The sequence below is a fragment of the Dreissena polymorpha genome, chromosome 2 (assembly GCF_020536995.1).
Source record: "Dreissena polymorpha isolate Duluth1 chromosome 2, UMN_Dpol_1.0, whole genome shotgun sequence".
Classification (NCBI taxonomy): domain Eukaryota; kingdom Metazoa; phylum Mollusca; class Bivalvia; order Myida; family Dreissenidae; genus Dreissena; species Dreissena polymorpha.
The window spans coordinates 67,768,304-67,789,889 of NC_068356.1; the positions used below are offsets into that span (position 1 = coordinate 67,768,304).

The following is a 21,586-nucleotide window of genomic DNA, read 5'->3' on the forward strand; positions in this document are numbered from 1 at the left end:
ACACACACATTTCTTGTTATGTTAATAAAAGTAACATACTGGGGGTCAGCGTTGTTTATGCATACCAATTATAGAAGATGGGATTTTTCTGAATTTTGGCATTGCCCTTTCTGCTTTAAAGTAAAGTGAAAATGGCTATATTCAACCAGCATACAACCAGAACAGCCTGCGAGTAATTTGCAGTCTGTTAAGGTTTTATGCTGTTTGCTGTTTACCAATATCTTAGTTTTAGCCTTTTAAACTTGAATCTAGTGAGAACAGTTTTTAATTTAATTAGATTTTTAAAGGGCTACAGATACGTAAAAATGTGTATCTAAGAAGTTAAGGGATAAAATCTATTCTTATGACAAAGTTATCTCCTGTGTCCTTTAGGTTGTGGCGGCAGACGAGGCGATTGCCAATGAAGCGGCTGCAGCTGCGCAGGCTATTAAGGATGAGTGTGAGGGTGACCTTGCAGAGGCTATACCAGCCCTAGAGGCTGCTATATCGGCCCTCAACACACTGAAACCTGCGGACATCACTGTCGTCAAGTCCATGAAGGTATGTATTCACTCAGATGTCATCAAAGTTTTCTGGTTGTATGAAGTTGTTGTTTTTTAATCCGATGGCATCAGTGCCATGAAGGCATGTTTTTAGCAAAACATTTATAAACTAACTATACATTTGAAATTTATCAACTTTATGCTAGTTATTTGAAGTTTTTTTAATACCCACTGACATCACTATAGTAAGGTGATTTTGAAGTATTAACCTCAATAAGTTTTTTTCTTGGAGTTTGATAGTTTAATTTTGGTTACGTCTTATATGTTTTATTTTACATTTTTTACGTCCTTTCAGAACCCGCCATCAGTAATCAAGCTGGTCATGGAGTCTATCTGCGTCATGTTAAACCAGAAACCAGAGAGAAAACCAGATCCCAGCGGTTCTGGCAAGATGATAGAAGACTTCTGGGGGTCGTCTCAAAAGTTACTGGGTGATATGAAATTCCTTGACAAACTAAAAACCTATGACAAGGATAACATAGCACCCCCTGTTATCAAGAAAATCAGAGAAAAGTGAGTTTCTAGCGTTGTACTTGTGATAAATATTAATGTTCCTTGAATTATATAAAGTCAGTGCATTCCACAGTAGCTTGACAAATGTGTTGCTAAATTAGGTATTTATTTGGATGTAAAAGTACTGCAAAGAAAATTAAATGCTAACTGGTTCTCAAAAAAACTATCAGAAAGTGACTACAAAATGTAGTGTAAGATTATGACATTGACCAATTCATGGGACCTGGAAACAGTAGAAACTGATTTGCAAGTTATATTATATAAGATTGGAATGGATATTTAAACAATTATGTTTCCAAGGTTACTACTAAAATAATCGAATGCAAATTATTTTTGAGACATGTTTAGTATCAGAGTTTTAACTTGTATGTGTCATATATTAACATGCTTTAATTTTAACATCTTTACAGTGTTACCTGTGAGGGAAATGTGCAGTGGCTGTATAAACATATAATTTGCATCCCAGTGATCAGGGGTAAAATATGAGAGTTGGCTGAAGATTCTCAGTCAATAACAGACTATATTCCTTAACCTTTAACCTTTGTGTTTAGATACATCCCAAATCCTGAATTCGACCCAGTCGTGATCAAGAACGCGTCGACCGCTTGCGAAGGCCTCTGCAGATGGGTCAAGGCCATGGACATTTACGACAGGGTCGCCAAGGTCGTGGCTCCGAAGAAAATCAAATTGGCCGAGGCCCAGGGAGAGCTGGCACTTCAGATGGACAAACTGAATGAGAAGCGTGCACAGCTGAAAGAGGTCACAGACAAACTTCAGGCCCTAAATGACGAGTTTGAAGTGATGACAAAAAAGAAGAAAGAGCTCGAGGATAACATTGATCTGTGCTCCAAGAAGCTTGACCGAGCCGAAAAGCTCATTGGAGGCTTGGGTGGTGAGAAGGAGCGCTGGACCGAGGCCGCAAGGTCGCTCGGTGAGAAGTACACAAACATCACGGGTGATGTGCTTCTGTCATCCGGAGTGGTCGCCTACCTGGGTGCATTTACGGTGGAGTTCAGAAACGTTAGTGTTGAGTTGTTGTGATTTAACCAGTGAACATTCTCAATTTTTTAGCTCAACTCAGATGAGAATTGAGTTTCAACTCAGCTGAGTATTGACAGTGTAGGTCAGCTCATGAACAATCTCAAATCTCAGATTTAAGACTATGCAAATATTCCTCCTAAAACTCAGGGTTAAGTCGCACTAAAATCTTTAAAAAAACAAACACATTCCTTTGACCGTCAAATTGGGCATGATGGTCAAACTATTATAGTATTATACTCATAATTTATGTGTATCAATTTCTATATTGGTAAGTTATTGTTTTCTATCAAGAATAAGATGAAAAATGTTCTTCTTTTGTAAAATTATAAGAATTCAAAGAGATCATCCGTAAATAAAATTGAACAAAAAAGGCTTAACCCTTTCTCAATCAGAAGCAAAGTGAAAATGGCTAAATGCAACCATCATAACTTGCTTGCTGTTCAGGTTTTATGCTGTTTTCTGCTCATCAGTATCTTTGGGTTGGAATTGAAGCCCTTAAAACTTGAATTTCGTAAGAAAGGTCTTTAATTTAATTGTATTTTCTAAGGGCTAGAAACAGGTCAAGGGCGTATCTGAGTGGTAAAGGGTTGAAGTAATTTTACACTTGGACGCCATCAAAATCTGTACTTGTTTGTGTAAAAGGATGACTTAAAGCCCAGTGATCAGGGAGGTAAATGTGAAAGTTGGCTGTAGATATTAAGTTATCAAGATCAGACTATAAAACCATCCTTTACTTTTACCTTTTGCAGGAAATCACACTCCAGTGGCTGTCTCAGTGCCTGGCTAAGAACATCCCCTGCTCCAAGGTGTTCTCCATGAACGTGACCCTCGGGGAGCCTGTCAAGATCCGAGCGTGGAACATTGCTGGACTGCCCGTGGACAACTTCAGCATTGACAACGGCATCATCGTATACAACTCTCGTCGCTGGCCCCTACTCATAGACCCTCAGGGCCAGGCCAACAAGTGGGTCAAAAATATGGAGCGAGAAAACAAGCTTGGAGTGATCAAACTCTCTGACACGAATTATCTGCGTTCGCTGGAGAACGCTATTCAGTTTGGCTCTCCGATTCTGATCGAAAATGTGGGCGAGGAGCTAGACCCTATTTTAGAGCCAGTTTTGCAGAAACTGACTTTCCGTCAACAGGGAGTTGATTATATCAAGCTTGGAGACAATCTGATTGAGTACTCAAAAGATTTTAGGCTCTACATCACCACCAGTCTGCGCAACCCCCACTATCTGCCTGAAGTTTCTGTCAAGGTTTGTTATATGTTATTAAAAGGGGTTTTGGTAAAGTTTTGTCAAGAATAAGAGATCTGTTTTTTTCACAATTTTTGTGAGCAAGTCCTTTTATAAATGTCGTCTTCATTTAGAGCACATTGACTGACGTTTTATGTGTACATGTTTCACTTCATGATTTCACAACAGACCCTTTATACTGCAAAATTATTAATTGTTTATACCTTTGTTTCAACAATGTCTAGTTGAAATGTGTTAATTCCACTGTTGATATAATACTTAAAGACATGAGCTCCATTTATACAAATATCATCTCCATGTCAACAAATGTCACACCAATTAAAAAAAAAGAAAGTAAACTCAATAATGCAAAAAAAGAAGAAGTGAACTCCCATTTAATAAAATGTCAATTCCATTTTATAACTCAAAGGCAACTCCATTTCAAAACAAAATGTCTACTCCATCTAACTCTTTTCCGCTCAGAATCAAAGTGACAATGGCTATATGGAACCAGAACTCGCAGTCTGTTCAGGTTTCATTCTCTTTGCTGCATATCAGTATCTTATGTTTTGAACATGAAGACTTTAAAACTTGAATCTAGTATGATTTTTTTTTAATTTAATTTGATTTTCTTAGAGACTACAAACACATCAAAGTGCATACATCTGAGTGGGAAAGGGCTAAAAAAAAGTCAGCTCAATTGTTTAAGCATTAAAAAGTAACCTCTATTGGTAAAGGGTTAAAAAAGAAAGTCACCTCTATTGGTAAAGGGTTAAAAAAGAAAGTACCTCTATTGGTAAATGGTTAATAAAAAAAAAGTAACCTCTATTGGTAAATAGTTAAAAAAGAAAGTAATCTCTATTGTTAAAGGGTTAAAAAAGAAAGTAACCTCTATTGGTAAAGGATTAAAAAAGAAGGTAACCTCTATTGGTAATGGGTAAAAAAAGAAAGTAACGTCTATCGGTAAATGGTTTAAAAAGAAAGTATCCTCTATTGGTAAAGGGTTAAAAAAGAAAGTAACCTCTATTGGTAAAGGGTTAAAAAAGAAACTAACCTCTATTGATAAAGGGTAAAAAAGAAAGTAACCTCCATTGGTAAAGGGTTAAAAAAAGGAAGTAACCTCTATTGGTAAAGGATTAAAAAAGAAAGTTGCCTCTATTAGTAAATGGTTTAAAAAGAAAGTCAGCTACATTGGTTAAGCGTTAAAAAATAAACCCGCTCCATTGTTAAAGGGTTAAAAAACCAATTCACTTCCATTGGTTATATAATCAAAGTAATCTCCATTGTCCTGCACATATTCTGCTATTTTAGAGGTACCCACCACTTCAAAACAAAATGTAAGCTCAATGAAAAAGCATACCAAAGTTAGCTCCTTTTGTCAAGCACATGTTCTGCTATTTTCCAGATGTGCCTCGTAAACTTCATGATAATTAAAAAAATGTCTCTCCATTAAAAAACAACAAAGTCAAACAAAATGTCAACTCCATTTACAATAACAAATGCAACCAAAATGTAAACTCTATTAAAAAAAGAGTCAGCGCCATTAACAAACACATGTTCGGATAGTGTACAGGTTGCAATCACATGTTTGACTATTTCACAGGTTTCAAGTACATGTTCCGGTAGTTCGCAGGTGTACATGTTGCCCTATATTTCAGGTGTGCCTGGTGAACTTCATGATCACCCCCCAGGGCCTGGAGGACCAGCTGTTGGGCATCGTGGCCGCCAAGGAGAAACCCGAGCTCGAGGAGAAAAAGAACGAGCTCATCCTCGAGTCCGCAGCCAATCAGAAGCAGCTCAAGGAGATAGAGGACAAGATACTTGAGGTGTTGTCTTCTTCGCAGGTATGTGCATCGTGTGGTAGGATTACTGTAAAATGTATGTAAAGTCTTGTCTTGCTCAGCTGTTCACTATTGTATTTCTATTCTGATATATGTCTGAATTACATTTTAAACAACAAGAGCAGACAGTATGATAACCTTAGTATATGAGTCTGGATCAGGGAAAACTGCACAGGCTAATCAGGGATGACACTTTCAGCCTAAATTGGAGTTTTTCTGAGTAGAGACTACCTTGAAACAACAATAACCATTAAAGCTGAAAGTGTCCAGTAACTCGTACTCTGTTCAGGTTTTATGTTGTTTGCGCTCATCAGTTCCTAAGTTTTGGAAATGAAGCCTTAAAAACTTAAATGTATTAAGATATGTCTTAAATTTTTATTTTATTTTCTAAGGGATAACAAATGAATCAAGAGTGCTTATCTCAGAGGTAAAGGGTTAACTTACTACAATCGAATGGTGTATAGCAGATTTTAGTGAGTAACGGATAGGTTAAACGTTTTTTGCAAAATACTTTTATTTATGTTAAGATTTATAGTTTTCTATGAATTGAATACAAAAAGCCTATCATTGTTAAGTCGATTCATGTTTTTGTTGACGTGTTTCAATGTTTACAACTGTTTCTTTTTTCGAAAGCAAAACAAGGTCACGTTATGTACGCACCGTTTTTGTTACGACAGGAAAAGTGCAGACGAATGGTTTCTTGAGTTTTGCAGATTTTGTTTGGTAAACATAATGTTCATTGATGTAATAGTTTAGTATTATAAGTCCTTTACAAAATTAAGAATGCTCAGAAACCAAATTGATGCATACCATATAAAATAAGCATGAAAGCTGCAACTCGGGATTTAGTGAATAACGGAAACGGACAAGTGATGACCCATATTCAGGAATGTGGGGATTGTCTCAAAATAAATATAAACTCAATTGAAGTTGTCCAATACACATGTGGTTAGGGTGTGGCTATGCTAATATATAGTGAAAACATCATTTTTGATGAAAAATAATCAAATTATAACGAAAAATCGATTTATCTGAAAACATATTTTTCACTATCAAATCTATATACTAGTATATAACAAGGTATTCAACTCAAAATGACCCGAATATATGGTGCATCGCTTTGAACAGCCATTACTTCATCAATTGTGCAGCGATTTCCATGAACTTGGTCTTATTAAACGCAGAAATGAATTTCCTTTCTGGAAATGTACATATATTGCAATTATTTTTACAAATGCCGTGTCAAATTTCAAGAAATAACACGATACAAATGTAATCCGATAAAGACCTAAGCGATCAGGTAATGGCTGAATCAGTGTACCATGAAATTCGCGCTGTAAACAAATAACTTTTTTCGGAAATTTAAAACCGCTGGCATGTTTCAATAGGAAAGACATGTGTCTATCTAGGTTTAATGGTTTAATTACTGAATGCATGGTGTTTACGTTGAAATGCGACTCGAAGTCCTTAGCTATCCGTTATACATCAATCGACTGTACTAAAATATTAAAATGGACTCAATGATCTTTTGGCAAACTGAGCACATAGCTGTGTGTGATGGTTGGCTTTACTGTTCTGGTTGGAGTGACAAAAAACATAGGCCTCTTGTGTGAAATGAACTTACATTAATAAATGGCTTAATTACCTAATTTTTCTTTGACAGGGTAACATTTTAGAGGACGAGACAGCTATCAAGATCCTGTCCTCGTCCAAAGCTCTTTCGGAGGAGATTGCGGCAAAGCAAGAGATCGCCACTCAGACTGAAAGGATGATAGACGAGACGAGGAACGGGTACAAACCGGTTGCCGTTCACTCCTCCATCCTGTTCTTCTGCATCTCTGATCTGGCTAACATAGAGCCCATGTACCAGTACTCTCTGACGTGGTTCATCAACCTTTATCTGCAGGTAATGGAATGTGGGTCAAGTGTCATCCCAGATTAATCCGGGATTAAGACATTTTACACTCATGCATTAATTTACCAAGGGCAGGAACAGGTTTTCCAAGAGCATGGCTCAAACATAGAGCCCATGTACCAGTACTTTTTGACTTGGTACATCAACCTCTATTTGCAGATAAGTAAATCACAAGGAAATATTTGAGCTGAGCAAGGGGAAAACTGGTTTTATTGCATGTGCATAAAGTGTCGTCCCAGATTTGCCTGTGCACACAGCTAATCAGGTATGACATGTTCGGCCTGAACTGGAGTTGTGCAAAGAAGAATCTTTCTCTGAAGTCAAAGTCCATTAAAGGGGAAAGTTGATTTAATGTCATTGGTTCATTCTCTTATAACTTGATCGATTAATCATAGCAGATTTATAAATAACTTTAAAGTGTTTTTTAAACTGAACATATTTAATAAATTTTGAATAAATACACTTGAACCTTACTTTGTAAAACACTGTCCTCGAAGCGTGAAATTGTTGTAACTGCTCAAAATGTTTCAATAAGATACAACAATATTACACTCATCTAACTCCTATTTAATATTTTTTAACCTTAAAAAAAGCTGTAGTTTACATGTTCAACTATAGTAACTGCTCAGCATTTTAAAATCAGATACAACAATTTTGCACACAACTTATTTGTTTAAAATATTTCTGCAGTCAATCATGAACAGCCAGCCCTCGTCACAGCTGGAGGAGCGCATCTTCAACCTGAACGACCACTTCACAAACAGCATCTACAAGAACGTGTGCCGCTCGCTGTTCGAGAAGGACAAGCTTCTCTTCTCGTTCATTCTGTGTGTCAACATCCTCAAGGGGCAGTAAGTGTCCATTTTCCATTTAAAGAAAAATTAAGTAAGTTTATATTTGTTGTCAAGTGGCATGCATAAATATAATATAAGTAGGTTAATTTTTACAGAAGATATCATGTCAAAATAAAAATGGTTTGAAAAACAAATTGTAACTAATTTGTTATGTTATTGTATTTTAATGTTGTTAATTTGTTGTTATTTTTCCCATGTGTTTTATATTTGTTGTAAATAACAGATTTTTAAGTAATTGCTTTTGTTTTTCTTTTTGTGAACTGATGCTTCTCTTTTGGCGTATGATTTCTGTTGCTGTCCTTTTATTCAAACATTTTAAACGTGTAAAATGTTACAAATTTGCAAGTTCATGAAACAAGAAACATAATTCATGTGTATAAAAAAATTCAGCCTTGGAGTTTTATTAAAGCCTTTTTTAGCTCATCTATTTTTTGAAAAAAAATTATGAGCTATTGTCATCACCTTGGCGTCGGCGTCGGCGTTGGCGTTGGCATCGGCGTCCGGTTAAGTTTTGGGTTTAGGTCCACTTTTCTCAGAAAGTATCAATGCTATTGCATTCAAACTTGGTACACTTACTTACTATCATGAGGGGACTAGGCAGGCAAAGTTAGATAACTCTGGCGTGCATTTTGACAGAATTATGTGCCCTTTTTATACTTAAAAAATGGAAAATTTTGGTTAAGTTTTGCGTTTAGTTCCACTTTTCTCAGTAAGTATCAATGCTATTGCATTCAAACTTGGTACACTTACTTACTATCATGAGGGGACTGGGCAGGCAAAGTTAGATAACTCTGGCATGCATTTTGACAGAATTATGTGCCCTTTTTATACTTAGAAAATTGACAATTTTGGTTAAGTTTTGTGTTTAGGTCCATTTTATTCCTTAAGCATCAAAGCTATTGCTTTCATACTTGCAACACTTACTAACTATCATAAGGGGACTGTGCAGGCAAAGTAATGTAACTCTGACTGGCATTTTGACAGAATTATGTGCCCTTTTTATACTTAGAAAATCGAAAATATGATTAAGTTTTGTGTTTAGGTCCACTTTATTCCTACAGTATCAAAGCTATTGCTTTCATACTTGCAAGATTTATGAACTATCATAAGGGGACGGTGCAGGCAAAGTTATGTAACTCTGACTGGCATTTGGACGGAATTATGGGCCCTTTATACTTAGAAAATTGAAAATTTGGTTAAGATTTATGTTTTGGTCACTTTACCCCTAAAGTATCATAGATACTGCTTTCATACTTGGAACACTCACAAACTATCATAAGGGTACAGTAAAAGGACAAGTTGCATAACTCTGGTTGTCATTGTTACGGAATTATGGCCCTTTTTTGACTTAGTAACTTTTAATATATGGTTAAATTTTGTGTTTCGATCCACTCGAAGTATCAAGGCTATTGCTTTCAAACTTCAAATACTTACATGCTATCATGAGGTTACTGTACCTGGCAACTTGAATTTTACTTTGACCTTTGAATGACCTTGACTCTCAAGGTCAAATTATTTAATTTTGCTAAAATTGCCATAACTTCTTTATTTATGATTAGATTTGATTGATACTTTGATAAAACTACTCTTACCTGACATACCACTATAGACTTCACCCAAACCATCCCCCGTGCCCTCCCCCCCCCTCCCCCCCCCTCCCCCCCTCCCCCCCCCCCAATTTTTTTTAATTTTTTTTTTTTTTTTTTTTTTTAAGATCATCTCACAAATGACCACCACACCCTCACACTATACCCCCCCCCCCTCGATTTTTTTTTTTTTTTTTTTGCGCTTTTTTGGAAGATAATGTAATAAATGTCCACAACCCCACACTATACACCCCTCTTCACTCCACTCCTCCCTCCTTTGTGATTGAAAATGAGAGTCCCTTCACCTTTAAAAAGAAAATAGATGAGCGGTCTGCACCCGCAAGGCGGTGCTCTTGTTTACTCTTTATTTGTGAACATAAAGTATTTTCTTATTCACAGTTAACAAGGTTCCCTTTTACTGAATTTTTTATTAATTGCATCTGTTTGAAAACATAACTAAAAAGTACATTTAGTAAATTTGATGACATGTTATTGTATTTTTTTTTCAATCTTCTTTTGCATTTTTTTTCTGGAATACAGAATTTTGTCTTACTGTTAAGCTTCTATGCATTTAATATGTGAAATATAAATTTAATAATAATTTTATAATATTGCAAATTGAATTGCTGAATTATCATTATCATTTTATCTTATTTTAGAGCCATAATGCAAGGGTAAACTACTTAACACAATGTTGTGTTATCAGTTTTACTGGAAATAGAGACTTTTGTTACACTTTATATATACAGTAGAACAACTAGTGAATTTGATCTCAGTCATAATAAGTGACAACATCTTGAAACATTTTTGCACATAACTTACATGTTTTATTCAACATCTAAGGTATGTTCTGTGGAGCAGCAAAGAAGTATGCATGTATTATTAGGCAAATCTCAAATCACATGTGAATTAAAATTACAACTTTGTTGACTGAAAACATATTTAACGTCAAATGATATGTGCATGGGCAAAATACACTTTCATCATAACAAAATACTTAACTAATTGCCAACATTTGACTGTTTTTTAAATAAATGATTAGTTTTTCAGAATGTCGTCACTTATCTTTGAACCATTGCGAAGGTGACCAGTTGAGCCGTGTCATGCAAAAATGGGTCTTATGTCATACAAGACCAACACAAATCCAGACCAGCCTGCATGATTGCGCAGTCTGGCAAGGAGCTATGCTGTACGCTATTTAGTCAAAGTTTTGTGATCTCAATAGCAGACAGGGTAGCCCATGACCAGACTGAGTAGGCTGGACTGGAGCTATGTTGGCTGCATATGGCATATGATCCATTGTTGCATGACGCAGCTCTTTATGTTAGAGAAACTGACAAGACAGCAGCATTTGAGAGATTTGTTGATATTCAAACACTTTAATGCAAATCGTAACAAACACCTAAAGAACAAGGATTTTTTTTATATCATTCATTATTATTGTCAACAGTTTGGGAATATATAATAAGCATAATGATTGTCACTTTTTAAAGCCAAACAATTTTTGCAAAAATAAAAATTTATTGATAAGAAATTTTTCCTTCAAAGTTTGATTTCTTTCTTACCATTTTGTTAGATATACTGCAACTAATGTTATTATTTAGTTGATAGATTCTTGGCTCTTAGGAACACATTTTCATCATTTATACTAATTCATTTATTTTGCTACTTAGCAATAAAAAAGCAAGAGATTATGCTAGTCCTTGGTATGTTTCAGGGTACTCATTCATAAAGCATCCAATGTGTTTCATACCTTAAAATAAGCTGAACCCTTTGCATGCTGGGAAATTTGTCGTCTGCTAAAATGTCGTCTGCTGAATTTGTAAAATAAGCATTTTCTTCATTTTTTTTCAAAGAATACTATCAGAATAGCAAACAGTTTGGATCCAGATGAGACGCCACATTCTTTAAAATTCAGCTCCAGCGCTTTAAGGGTTAAGTATAACCTACACAATTTTAATTACTAGCTACAAAGAAATACTTAACTGGGAGGATATCAAAATTATTCTCATTAAATGCATGAAAGTTGTTTTCATGTATGCTTGAAAAGAGATTGGGGTTGAAACTATTGTATCTTGTAAAGAAATGTGAAAAAGATTCAAGAGTTTTACAATGAACCATTGAGATATTCATTATTGTATTCAGACATTGTTATATGATTCATGAATTACAAGACAAAATGGGTGCCCTGAACCATTGCCAAGCTATTGGTTTCTGAGGACTGTGTAACTGATCATGTCATCTATACATGAAAATAGTGTCATCATTTGATCTAAGAGATTCCTCAATTTTAAAGTTTGAAATTTCTGACTGGAAAAGAGGTACTGTAATTATTTTATCATGGGATTTCATGGGAAATTCAATTATACTGTTTCTTGTTAGTGCTTTTTAAGTATTTCTTCTTTGTTTTTTTTCAGATAATTTTTTAGTTTGACATAACATAAGATATCTGTTTATCAAGATGTTGATTCATTTTTGCATGATATGAATGAGATTGCTTTTGATCGTTTTTTCCCTGTGATATTCCAGATCAAAAAATGATATCAGATAACATCATGTTATGCCATTAATTTTGATAGTTCCTGTTATTAATGATATTATTATGATGCTTTTCTGACCATTTCTGATTAGAAATAACCCAAGTGTGTAAGTGAAAACACATAAATTGCAGCATGTATTTACCTTAGTTGAACCATTTCCATTAAAGGTGCACTATAGCCTGGCTTAGCTGGGTTTAAAGGGACACCCTGCTTTGCTTTGGTGCATAGTATTGCATTCCTGTTGCCTGCAATGATTGTCTTAAAGGGGGCATATCCACAGCATAATTAAGGACTTCACATTATGCCTTTATGGAATTTTTGTGTATAGAAAGTTTCTTCTTATTATAAATCCAGTTTATGTTGAAAGTTTTGTCCCTTTTAACCCTTTCTTAGAAGCAAAGTGAAAATTGCTATGTGCAAACAGCATAAAACCAGAACAGCTTGAGAGGAAATCGTAGTCTGTTCAGGTTTTATGCTGTTTGCTGCTTATCAGTATCTAAGGATTGGAGATGAAGCCTAAAAATTTGAATCTAGTAAGAAAGGTCTTAAATTAAATATAACTTTCTAAGTTACTACACATGCCTGAACATACGTATCTAAGTGGTAAAGGGTTAAGCCTGTGCAGTGTGCAAGACTCTTAGCACACATGCATTATAAAGCACTGCATGAGGTTCAAATATAAAAGTTATCATCTGGACACTTCATGGATCCGGAAAATGAGACGTGAAGTTGTACATTCCTTATGAATGAAACCTTTATGTTTAAACCCTTTCCCATTCAGAAGACAAGTGAAAATGGCTGTATGCAAACAGTATAAAACTCGCAGTCTGTTCAGGTTTTATGCTGTTTGCTGCTCGTCAGTATCTTAGGGTCGGAAATGAAGCCTTTAAAACTTGAATTTAGTAAGAAAGGTCTTTAATTAAATTTAATTTAATCACTGAAATTACCCTTTTATATATCCTGCAGTTGTTAGAAAAATAATGATAAGCGTTGACAAAATAGTTTGATTGATATGTATTAAATTTTAATTTATGTATATTTTTTTACTTTCATACTTAAGAGCAGTTATTGAATGATTTCTGTGGTTGTATAATGTGAGATCCATACAAAGCAGTTAAGTGTTTGTGTCTGCTTATGAAAATAGCTCACAGATTTATGATATAATTGAAAATATTAAATTATTTTGGATGCATGCACTGATGTTACATTATCGGTTTACTTAGTTTAACCCTTTGCATGCTGGGAAATTTGTTGTCTGCAAAAATGTCGTCTGCTTAATTTCTAAAATTAGCATTTTCTTCGATTTTTTTCAAAGAATACTATCAGAATAGCAAACAGTTTGGATCCTGATGAGACACCACGTTCTGTGGCGTCTCATCTGGATCCAAACTGTTTGCAAAGGCCTTCAAAATTCGGTTCCCGCACTGAAAGAGTTAAATACATTTGCATGTTACAGGATTATTAAGATGACTTAGGACCATTAACTTTTTCCCACTTAAAAGCAAAGTGAAAATGGCTATGTGCAAACAGCATAAAACCAGAACAGCCTGCAAGTAACTTGCAGTCTGTTCAGGTTTTATGCTGTTTGCTGCTCAGTATCAGTATCTAAGGATTGGAAATGAAGCCTTTAAAACTTTAATAATTCTTTGAAAACTTTTGCCTAGTTTTAGATACCTTTCTTGTGTTCCATATAAACATTTTCATAGGCAACTAGAAACCATCTCTGAATGATGTTGCTAGTGATTAATTTGAGCCATGTTCTGAGAAAACTGGGCTTAATGCATGTGCGTAAAGTGTCATCCCAGATTAGCCTGTGCAGTGCGCACAGGTGAATTATGGACGACACTTTCCGCCTTAACTTGATTTTCGGTAAAGAGGGACTCCCTTGAAACTCAAAATACCGTAAAAGCGGAAAGTGTCATCCCTGATTAGCCTGTGCTGACTGCTCAGGCTAATCTGGGACGACACTTTACGCACATGCATTAAGTCCAGTTTTCTCAGAACGCTGCTCATTTGTACATTGTCAATGCTATCCCAGTGTGAGTTGTGGCTAGTTTCAAATGCATGTACAGTAAATAAAACACATAGGATTCAATTGTTATGTAACAACTACATGACTATGTGAAATTTTTAGATTGCTACCAAAAAATTGGTTCATGTTATCAAAGATTACATTGGACAGTTTGAATAAGCTGAAGTTCTGGAACTCAATGATCTAAATTAAAGATGTAAAATTCACCTTTAATATAAAGTTACAGATTTTACTTTGCATGTATTCATTAAGCCCTTTTTTCTCCTAGATGACTTGTTATATCACAAGCACTGATATGAGGTGTTTGGTTGTATGGAAATGGTGGGTTCAGCTTTGCGCTTGTATAAATGAATGTGCTTTGAGCATTTTGTATCATTGAATGGCATTGAATAAAATAGTATAATTTTATCAAATATTTTGCTGAAATAAATTTATGATAATTAAACGATCACTACATCAGGAAAGGACAATGTATTATTTGCATGCAAATACATGATACACTCTAATTTAGTTGTAATAAGAAGTGTTTTTGTACATAAACTAATAAACATTAAATCAATTTCACATTTAATCTTTCAGGACAAATTATTCAATATTTTAATACAGAGTTGAGCGTGAAACTTCTGTATCTTATAGAACAATTTTAAAGTTCACACTTACAGCATACAAATGCTTATTGTTGTGATCTCCCTTGCAGGGGGCGTGTTGATGAGGATGTGTGGCGTTTCCTACTGACAGGAGGCGTAGCCTTGGAGAATCCCCACCCTAACCCCGCCCCCGAGTGGCTCACTGAGAAGGCCTGGGGTGAAATCGTGAGGGCTTCTAACCTGACTGCCCTTAAAGGCTTATTCAAGCGTAAGTGAAACATTTGAAATTATTTTGTAGGTTATTATCTGTTTCTGGCTTTTTATGTCCCCCAGTCTATAATGGGGGAAATATTGTTTTTGCCCTGTCTGTTTGTTGGTTTGTTTGCGTCAAACTTTAACATTTGCCATAACTTTTGCAATATTGTAGCTAGCAATTTGCTATTTGGCATGCAGGTGTATCTCATGGAGCTGCACATTTTGAGTGGTGAAAGGTCAAGGTCATTCTTCAAGGTCAAAGGTCAAATATATGGGGGGGGGACATAGTGTTTCACAAACACATCTTGTTATTACTAAATTAACACTGCAATTTTACTCCAATGAGGATCTTCCTTAGAAAACTGGGCAAAATGCATGCGAGTTAAGTTTTGTCCTAGAGTAGCCCGTGCAGTCTGCAGGATGGCTGTTAAACCCTTAACTGGATTTTTGAAAGAAGAGACTTCCTTAAAATGACAAATTTCATAAACATGGAAAGCAGTGTCCCTGATTAGCCTGTAATGACTGCACAGGCTGGTCTAGCAGTGTCCCTGATGAGCCTGTAATGACTGCACAGGCTGGTCTAAGCCAATACTGCAGAGCATGCACTAGGCCCAGTTTTCCCCTAGCGGCTCAAATATATATAGGATCTTGCATGAGTGGTCGTTTTGTATTGAATTTATTAAACGAGTCATCTAAATGACGAGTTTAATAAATTCAATACAAAATGACCACGAATCTATGTTTCTATTTATAACATGACCAACAAATTTTCTTTTTATTTAATGCTCTTTTCACCATTTATTCACATTGTAAAAGAGTCAAACTGAAGAAATTCGCTGGAATAATTGACGTCATTTTGTCAAAAAATGACGTCATTTCACAGTTATATAACTAGTTTAATAACACCCGTGTAAAAAACAAAAATGAGCATTGCGTTATTTCACTCCTGGAGCGTAGGTTATGTTATAATAAAAAGTATATCATTACTTTGAAAATATCTTTTGCAACAGTATAACCACAGGATTAACACATTATACAGTACAAAGTCATTCGTTTTCCAGATGTTTCGGAAAACCCGACTAAATGGAAGAAAATGTATGACTCCACCCTGCCACAAACTGAAAAGTATCCCAGTCCTTTTGACGTTCTGCAAGGCATGGACAAGATGGTTGTTCTTCGCTGCTTCCGACCAGACAAAATAGTCCCGGCTGTACAAGATTTTATTGTCAGCAACTTGGGTCAGTCGTACATTGAGCCCCCAACCTTTGACCTCGCCGGGTCTTTTGCTGACTCGAACTGCTGTGCCCCACTGATCTTCGTGCTGTCCCCTGGTGCTGATCCCATGGCTGCCCTTTTGAAGTTTGCAGAAGACAGGGGTCTTGATCAGGCCAAGGGCGAGGTTCAGACAATTTCACTGGGTCAGGGACAGGTCAGTACGGGGGTATTTAATGATTTACAGCAAACTATGTGAAACTTGGGAATGAACTGTAAAATTGCATAATGTAAAAATTCTGTATATTTGATTGGCCAATACCATACTTAACCATGTATTAATTTATATCTCACCTCCTACAAAAATGACCTTATCCGATTGGCTTAGAGCAGTCACGTGCCCATGGTGTATTTTCCATAACCCCGAGTAATTTCCATACCACCAGAGTAAATGAGTAGTCGGTTGAGATACAATCGTTACACTGTTAGTAACTGACGATGTATGGGATATACACCCTCAGTAATTTAAACCATAAGTGCTTTGCTCTCGTATGGTATGATATTTCTTAGGGTGTATATCCCATACACCGTCAGTTACTATCGGTTATGAAATATTCAATAGAACCATGTGAAACATAGAATGCGCCTTCAATCACTGTACTTTAATAATTATTTAAATGTTTGAACAAATATTTAAGTAGGTGTTTGTTTTGTTTTCCATTTATCTAGTGTTTTTGTAATCTGAAACTGAAAGCTCTGACTACCCTAATATTTGTGTCGTTTTTCAGTATGAATTGGGATGCAAATAATATATAAGGAATGAATTATTTATTTAATCTCAATCTGGAAAAAAGTCTAAACTGTTTCTAGAGTCTATCTCTGAAAATGACAACTCAAAAGTGTTCTTCATTGTGATAATAATAGCAATTCAACATTGGTTTACCACTAAAAGTGTTCCTTATTTTGATTGAATTAAATTTAATTACTATGGCCAAACCTTGTCAAATAGAAGATTTTTATTTCAAATCCTGCAAAGCTTTTGTGTGGATTGGTCATGAAATTATGTCTGAATAATTTCTTTCCCCACCTGAAATGGCAGTTTTTGCTTGCTGGTATGTGCACTTTCTAATAAGTGGTAAACATCTAACTGTAAAAAATAATGAATAAAAAAATAAATAAATAAGTAATGAAGCCGGGCAAATGCCAGCATAAAATTTTGTAGGCACGTTAATTTGTGGATTTCTGATTTTGGAATAAAAAGTAAGAAATTTGATTGGTCAACCCACAAAATCAGAAGCATTTCATGTCTAACAAATAATTTTGATTTCACATTATATCGTCTAAGCTTAACCCTTTCCCCCATAAGAAGCAAAGTGAAAATGGCTGTTGCAACCAGCATAAAACCAGAACAGCCTGCAAGTAACTCGCAGTCTGTTCAGGGTTTATTCTGTTTGCTGCTCATCACTAACTAAGGGTTGGAAATGAAACCAATAAGACTTGAATTGAGTAAGAAAGGTATTTAATTAAATTAAACTTTCTATGGGACTACAAAAGCGTCAAAATAGTATCTATGTGGTAAAGGGTAAACAGGAAAAGTGTAAAAAGGTGAATTAACACTCAATATGGCTGAAATACTGTCAAAACTCTGACTTATCCAAACAGGAATGTTTACGACTGAAACATATCTTAAAAAGTGATGGAAAATCAAAAAGCAACAAACCATTTTAATTATGCCGCCAGGGTCCTATTGCTGCCAAGATGATAGAGAAGGCACTGAAGGATGGCACGTGGGTGGTACTGCAGAACTGTCACCTTGCGACCAGCTGGATGCCGAAATTGGAGAAGATCTGCGAGGAGGTGATAAGGCCCGAGGTGACACACGAGAACTTCCGCCTCTGGCTGACCAGTTACCCTTCTGACCAGTTCCCTGTTTCCATTCTGCAGAACGGTATGTTTGAGAAACGTTGATAGTAAATGCAACTAGTTTGTTAACAACTTGTCCTTTTATTTAAATTTCATTGTAGAATAATATAATTCATTTCGGCTGTAAACAATGACTCCTGCAATAAAATATTGAAAGCTTATAAGTTCAATTGGCTGTGAAGATGAAACCATTCGTTTTGCAGGCTGATTTCCATTTCCATTTTTATATGACTCAACAATTTAACAGCCCATAAAACCTCAAAATCAACGACTATTTCATACAATGTTTTGAAAAATAAAGTTAACACATAAAAATTAAGTCTCCTGTTTGCTTGTAAATGTTCAGAAATCGTGGTGGAAAATTAACATTGAAAATATTATCGCACTAAAAATTAAAGCAAGCATTTTGTATCTCGTTCAACCTATGTTATCATACAACATCTAGTTTTGAAATTTTTGCTATTGCTATAAGGAATACTGAATTTTTTTTGTGTTAACTTTATTTTAAGAAATATTTTGCGAAATATTGGTTGATGTTGAGTATTTATGTTTCTTTAAAAAGTGAACTTGTTTACCTTTATTTTTATTGTTAATGCATGAATAATTTTTAAGAGTTTAAGTACAGATTATTTATTTTGGCAAGAGACATTAAATGACAATGACAAAAGTCTTTTTACAAAAAAAATTGTATCAAATTGTAATTTTATCCTGGAAAGAAAGACATTTGTGACACAATCTTATTTTATCCTGGCAAAATACCCATTTATGACATAGTGTCATTTTTATCCTGGCAAGAGGCTCATTTGTAACATATTGTCCTTTTTGTCTTGGCAAGAGACCCCTTTGTGACACATTCACTTTTTTATCCTGGCAAGAGGCACATTTGTGACATATTGTCCTTTTTATCCTGGCAAGAGACCCCTTTGTGACACATTCCCATTTTTATCCTGGCAAGAGGCACATTTGTGACCCCCATTCATCTTAACAAACGACTCATTTGTGACAAATTCCCATTTTTATCCTGGCAAGAGGCACATTTGTGACATATTGTCCTTTTTATCCTAGCAAGATACACATTTGTGACACATTCCCGTTTTTATCCTGGCAAGAGACACATTTGTGATCCCCATTCATCCTAACAAACGACTCATTTGTGACATATTCTCATTTTATCCTATCTATTCACTGCACTTCCTAACCTTGGAACCTTCCTGGACTTTTTGCACAACAGATCTTAGTATGTCTGGGTAGCAACATTGTGATATTATCGTATTGTTCCAGTCAAGTTATTGTGAAGAATCCATATTTTATAAACTTTTATATTTGTGTTCTATGTTTGTAAAGCTGTTAGCTGTAATAAACCCGGATTTGTCGGTTCCTGATGCTTTGAAACGAACCAGTAACATTAAAGATCATTTTTGAAGGATGTACTTATTTGTTGTCAGGTGGTTATATTGTACCTGTGATGATTGTGCAAAATGTTTTTAGTCAAAATAATGCTTTAATTAAAATGTTAATGGAAACAGTGTGAAATTACATTGACAAAATATTTACTGGAATAATGATAGTGACTTTCATTGTGTACCATACATAGTATTTGTAACTAAAATGTACTAATTGGTATCATTCATTTTGTGTTGATATTCTGATAACTGTATGCAACCTGTATTTGTAAGTAATACATTGGTAATGGCATAACTTATGTGGGATAGGTCATGAAACTATTTCTAAATTGAGTTTTTTTGTGTAAAAAACATGGCTTTATGAGGCGTGCTCTGTGAAACTGGGGGTTTAATGCATGTGCGTAAAGTGTAGTCCCAGATTAGCCTGTGCAGTCTGCACAGGCTAATCAGGGACAACATTTTCCGCCTAAACTGGATTTTTCAAAGAATAGACTTTCTGTAAAGGAAAAACACCATAAAGGCGGCAAGTGTCTTCCCTGATTAGCCTGTGTGGACTACACAGGCTAATCTTTGACAACACTTTATGCACATGCATTAACCCTCCTTTTCACAGAGCACTTCCTTTCATTATATGCATGTGCGTAAAGTGTTATACCGGATATATCTATACAGTCTGCACAGTCTGCGTTCTTCATGGGCCAATCTTGCCCAGAAAGTGGTAATATGTTAACTCATTGCTGCAATATACCTGAAGTATTGTAAACCCTTTCCTGGTCTGAAGCAAAATGAAAATTGCTATATGCAACTAGCATAAATCCAGAATAGCCTGCTGGCAGTCTGTTCAGGTATTATGCTGTTCTATGCTCATTAGTACTTAAGGGCTTGAAACGATTCTTTATGCGTATCTGAGTTGTAGAGGTTTAAAACTGCCAAAAACAACAGCGTCTTCAGACCAAATTTACACATATTCCAGGTGTCAAGATGACCAATGAGCCACCCAAGGGTCTCAAGTCCAACCTGCTGCGGTCCTACCTGAATGACCCGATTTCCGACCCCAACTTCTTCAACGGATGTAACAAGGTGAGAGTTGACCTGATTAAAATGTTCCATTGCTTTCATAAGTGATTTAAATCCAAAAAAAAATTAAAAAATTGTTACTCCATTTTCATGTCTGTGTCCACAGAACATATTATTCACTGAGAACAAATAGTTATTTCCTTTCCATTCGCAACCTTCTCTCATTGGGTCTGTTTGAATTCCAAGATTTGGAGTGTTGAAGGTGAGAATAGTGTCTGACAACAGTATGGGTTCATACCCTCCACCTCTAAATATGACCCTAGCTAGGAAAAAGGGGCTTAATGCACGTGCCTAAAGTAGCTTCACAGATTATCCTGTGCTGTAAGCAAAGAAAAATAAGGGACAACACTGTCTGTCTAGACTGAAGTTTTGTATAGAAGAGACTTCTTTTTAAACGAAATCTTCAATATGACTGCAAAGTGGCACCACTGATAAGCCTGTGAAGACTGCTCAGGGGAATCTGGGACAACACTTTATGCACATACATTAAGCCCAGTTTTCCCAAAACGGGGCACAATTATGAGCACTGTGAATTGGAATGTATATAGTTATTTTGGTTGTTTTACAGCCCCCCAGATTCCACAAGATGTTGGTAGGGCTCTGCTTCTTCCACGCCATGGTTCAGGAGAGACGCAAGTTTGGTCCGCTTGGCTGGAACATTCCATATGAGTTCAACGAGTCAGATCTGCGTATCTCTCTCAGACAGATGCTGGTATGTATAGTATGCCTAGTTCTAAAAAAACAGGCTTAAAGCATGTGCGTAAAGTGTCGTCCTAGATTAGCCTGTACAGTCTGCTTAGGCTAATCATAGACAACACTTTCCGCCTTGACTGGATTTTTGTGTAAAAGGGACATCCTACCAAGGAAAAATTCCATAGCAGCAGAAAGAGTCCTCCCTGATATTCAGGGCGTAAAGTGTCGACGCAGACTGCACAGGGATTACACTATCGGCTCAGACTGGATTTTTGACTATGATCTGTATCACCAAGAGGATTTATCCAGTATTTCACATATTCCTCAATGACTA

General features: G+C 35.8%; 1 protein-coding gene across 6 annotated transcripts in view; it reads left to right on the forward strand.

Moving 5' to 3' along the window:
* The window catches only part of LOC127867445 (dynein axonemal heavy chain 3-like), a 129,252-nt gene that overhangs the window by 97,357 nt on the left and 10,309 nt on the right, over positions 1-21,586 (forward strand). For 3 of the 6 annotated variants that reach the window (XM_052408595.1, XM_052408599.1, XM_052408601.1), the window contains 13 exons: positions 373-540; positions 838-1,055; positions 1,607-2,075; positions 2,846-3,355; positions 4,993-5,178; positions 6,839-7,081; positions 7,781-7,941; positions 12,162-12,176; positions 14,800-14,957; positions 16,006-16,373; positions 17,897-18,104; positions 20,456-20,562; positions 21,128-21,271. In XM_052408595.1, coding sequence (XP_052264555.1) covers positions 373-540; positions 838-1,055; positions 1,607-2,075; positions 2,846-3,355; positions 4,993-5,178; positions 6,839-7,081; positions 7,781-7,941; positions 12,162-12,176; positions 14,800-14,957; positions 16,006-16,373; positions 17,897-18,104; positions 20,456-20,562; positions 21,128-21,271 — 2,955 coding nt within the window. Of the gene's footprint in view, positions 1-372; positions 541-837; positions 1,056-1,606; positions 2,076-2,845; positions 3,356-4,992; positions 5,179-6,838; positions 7,082-7,780; positions 7,942-10,189; positions 10,205-12,161; positions 12,177-14,799; positions 14,958-16,005; positions 16,374-17,896; positions 18,105-20,455; positions 20,563-21,127; positions 21,272-21,586 lie in introns of all 6 variants that reach the window. The other 3 variants (XM_052408597.1, XM_052408600.1, XM_052408596.1) reach the window with 2 other exon arrangements.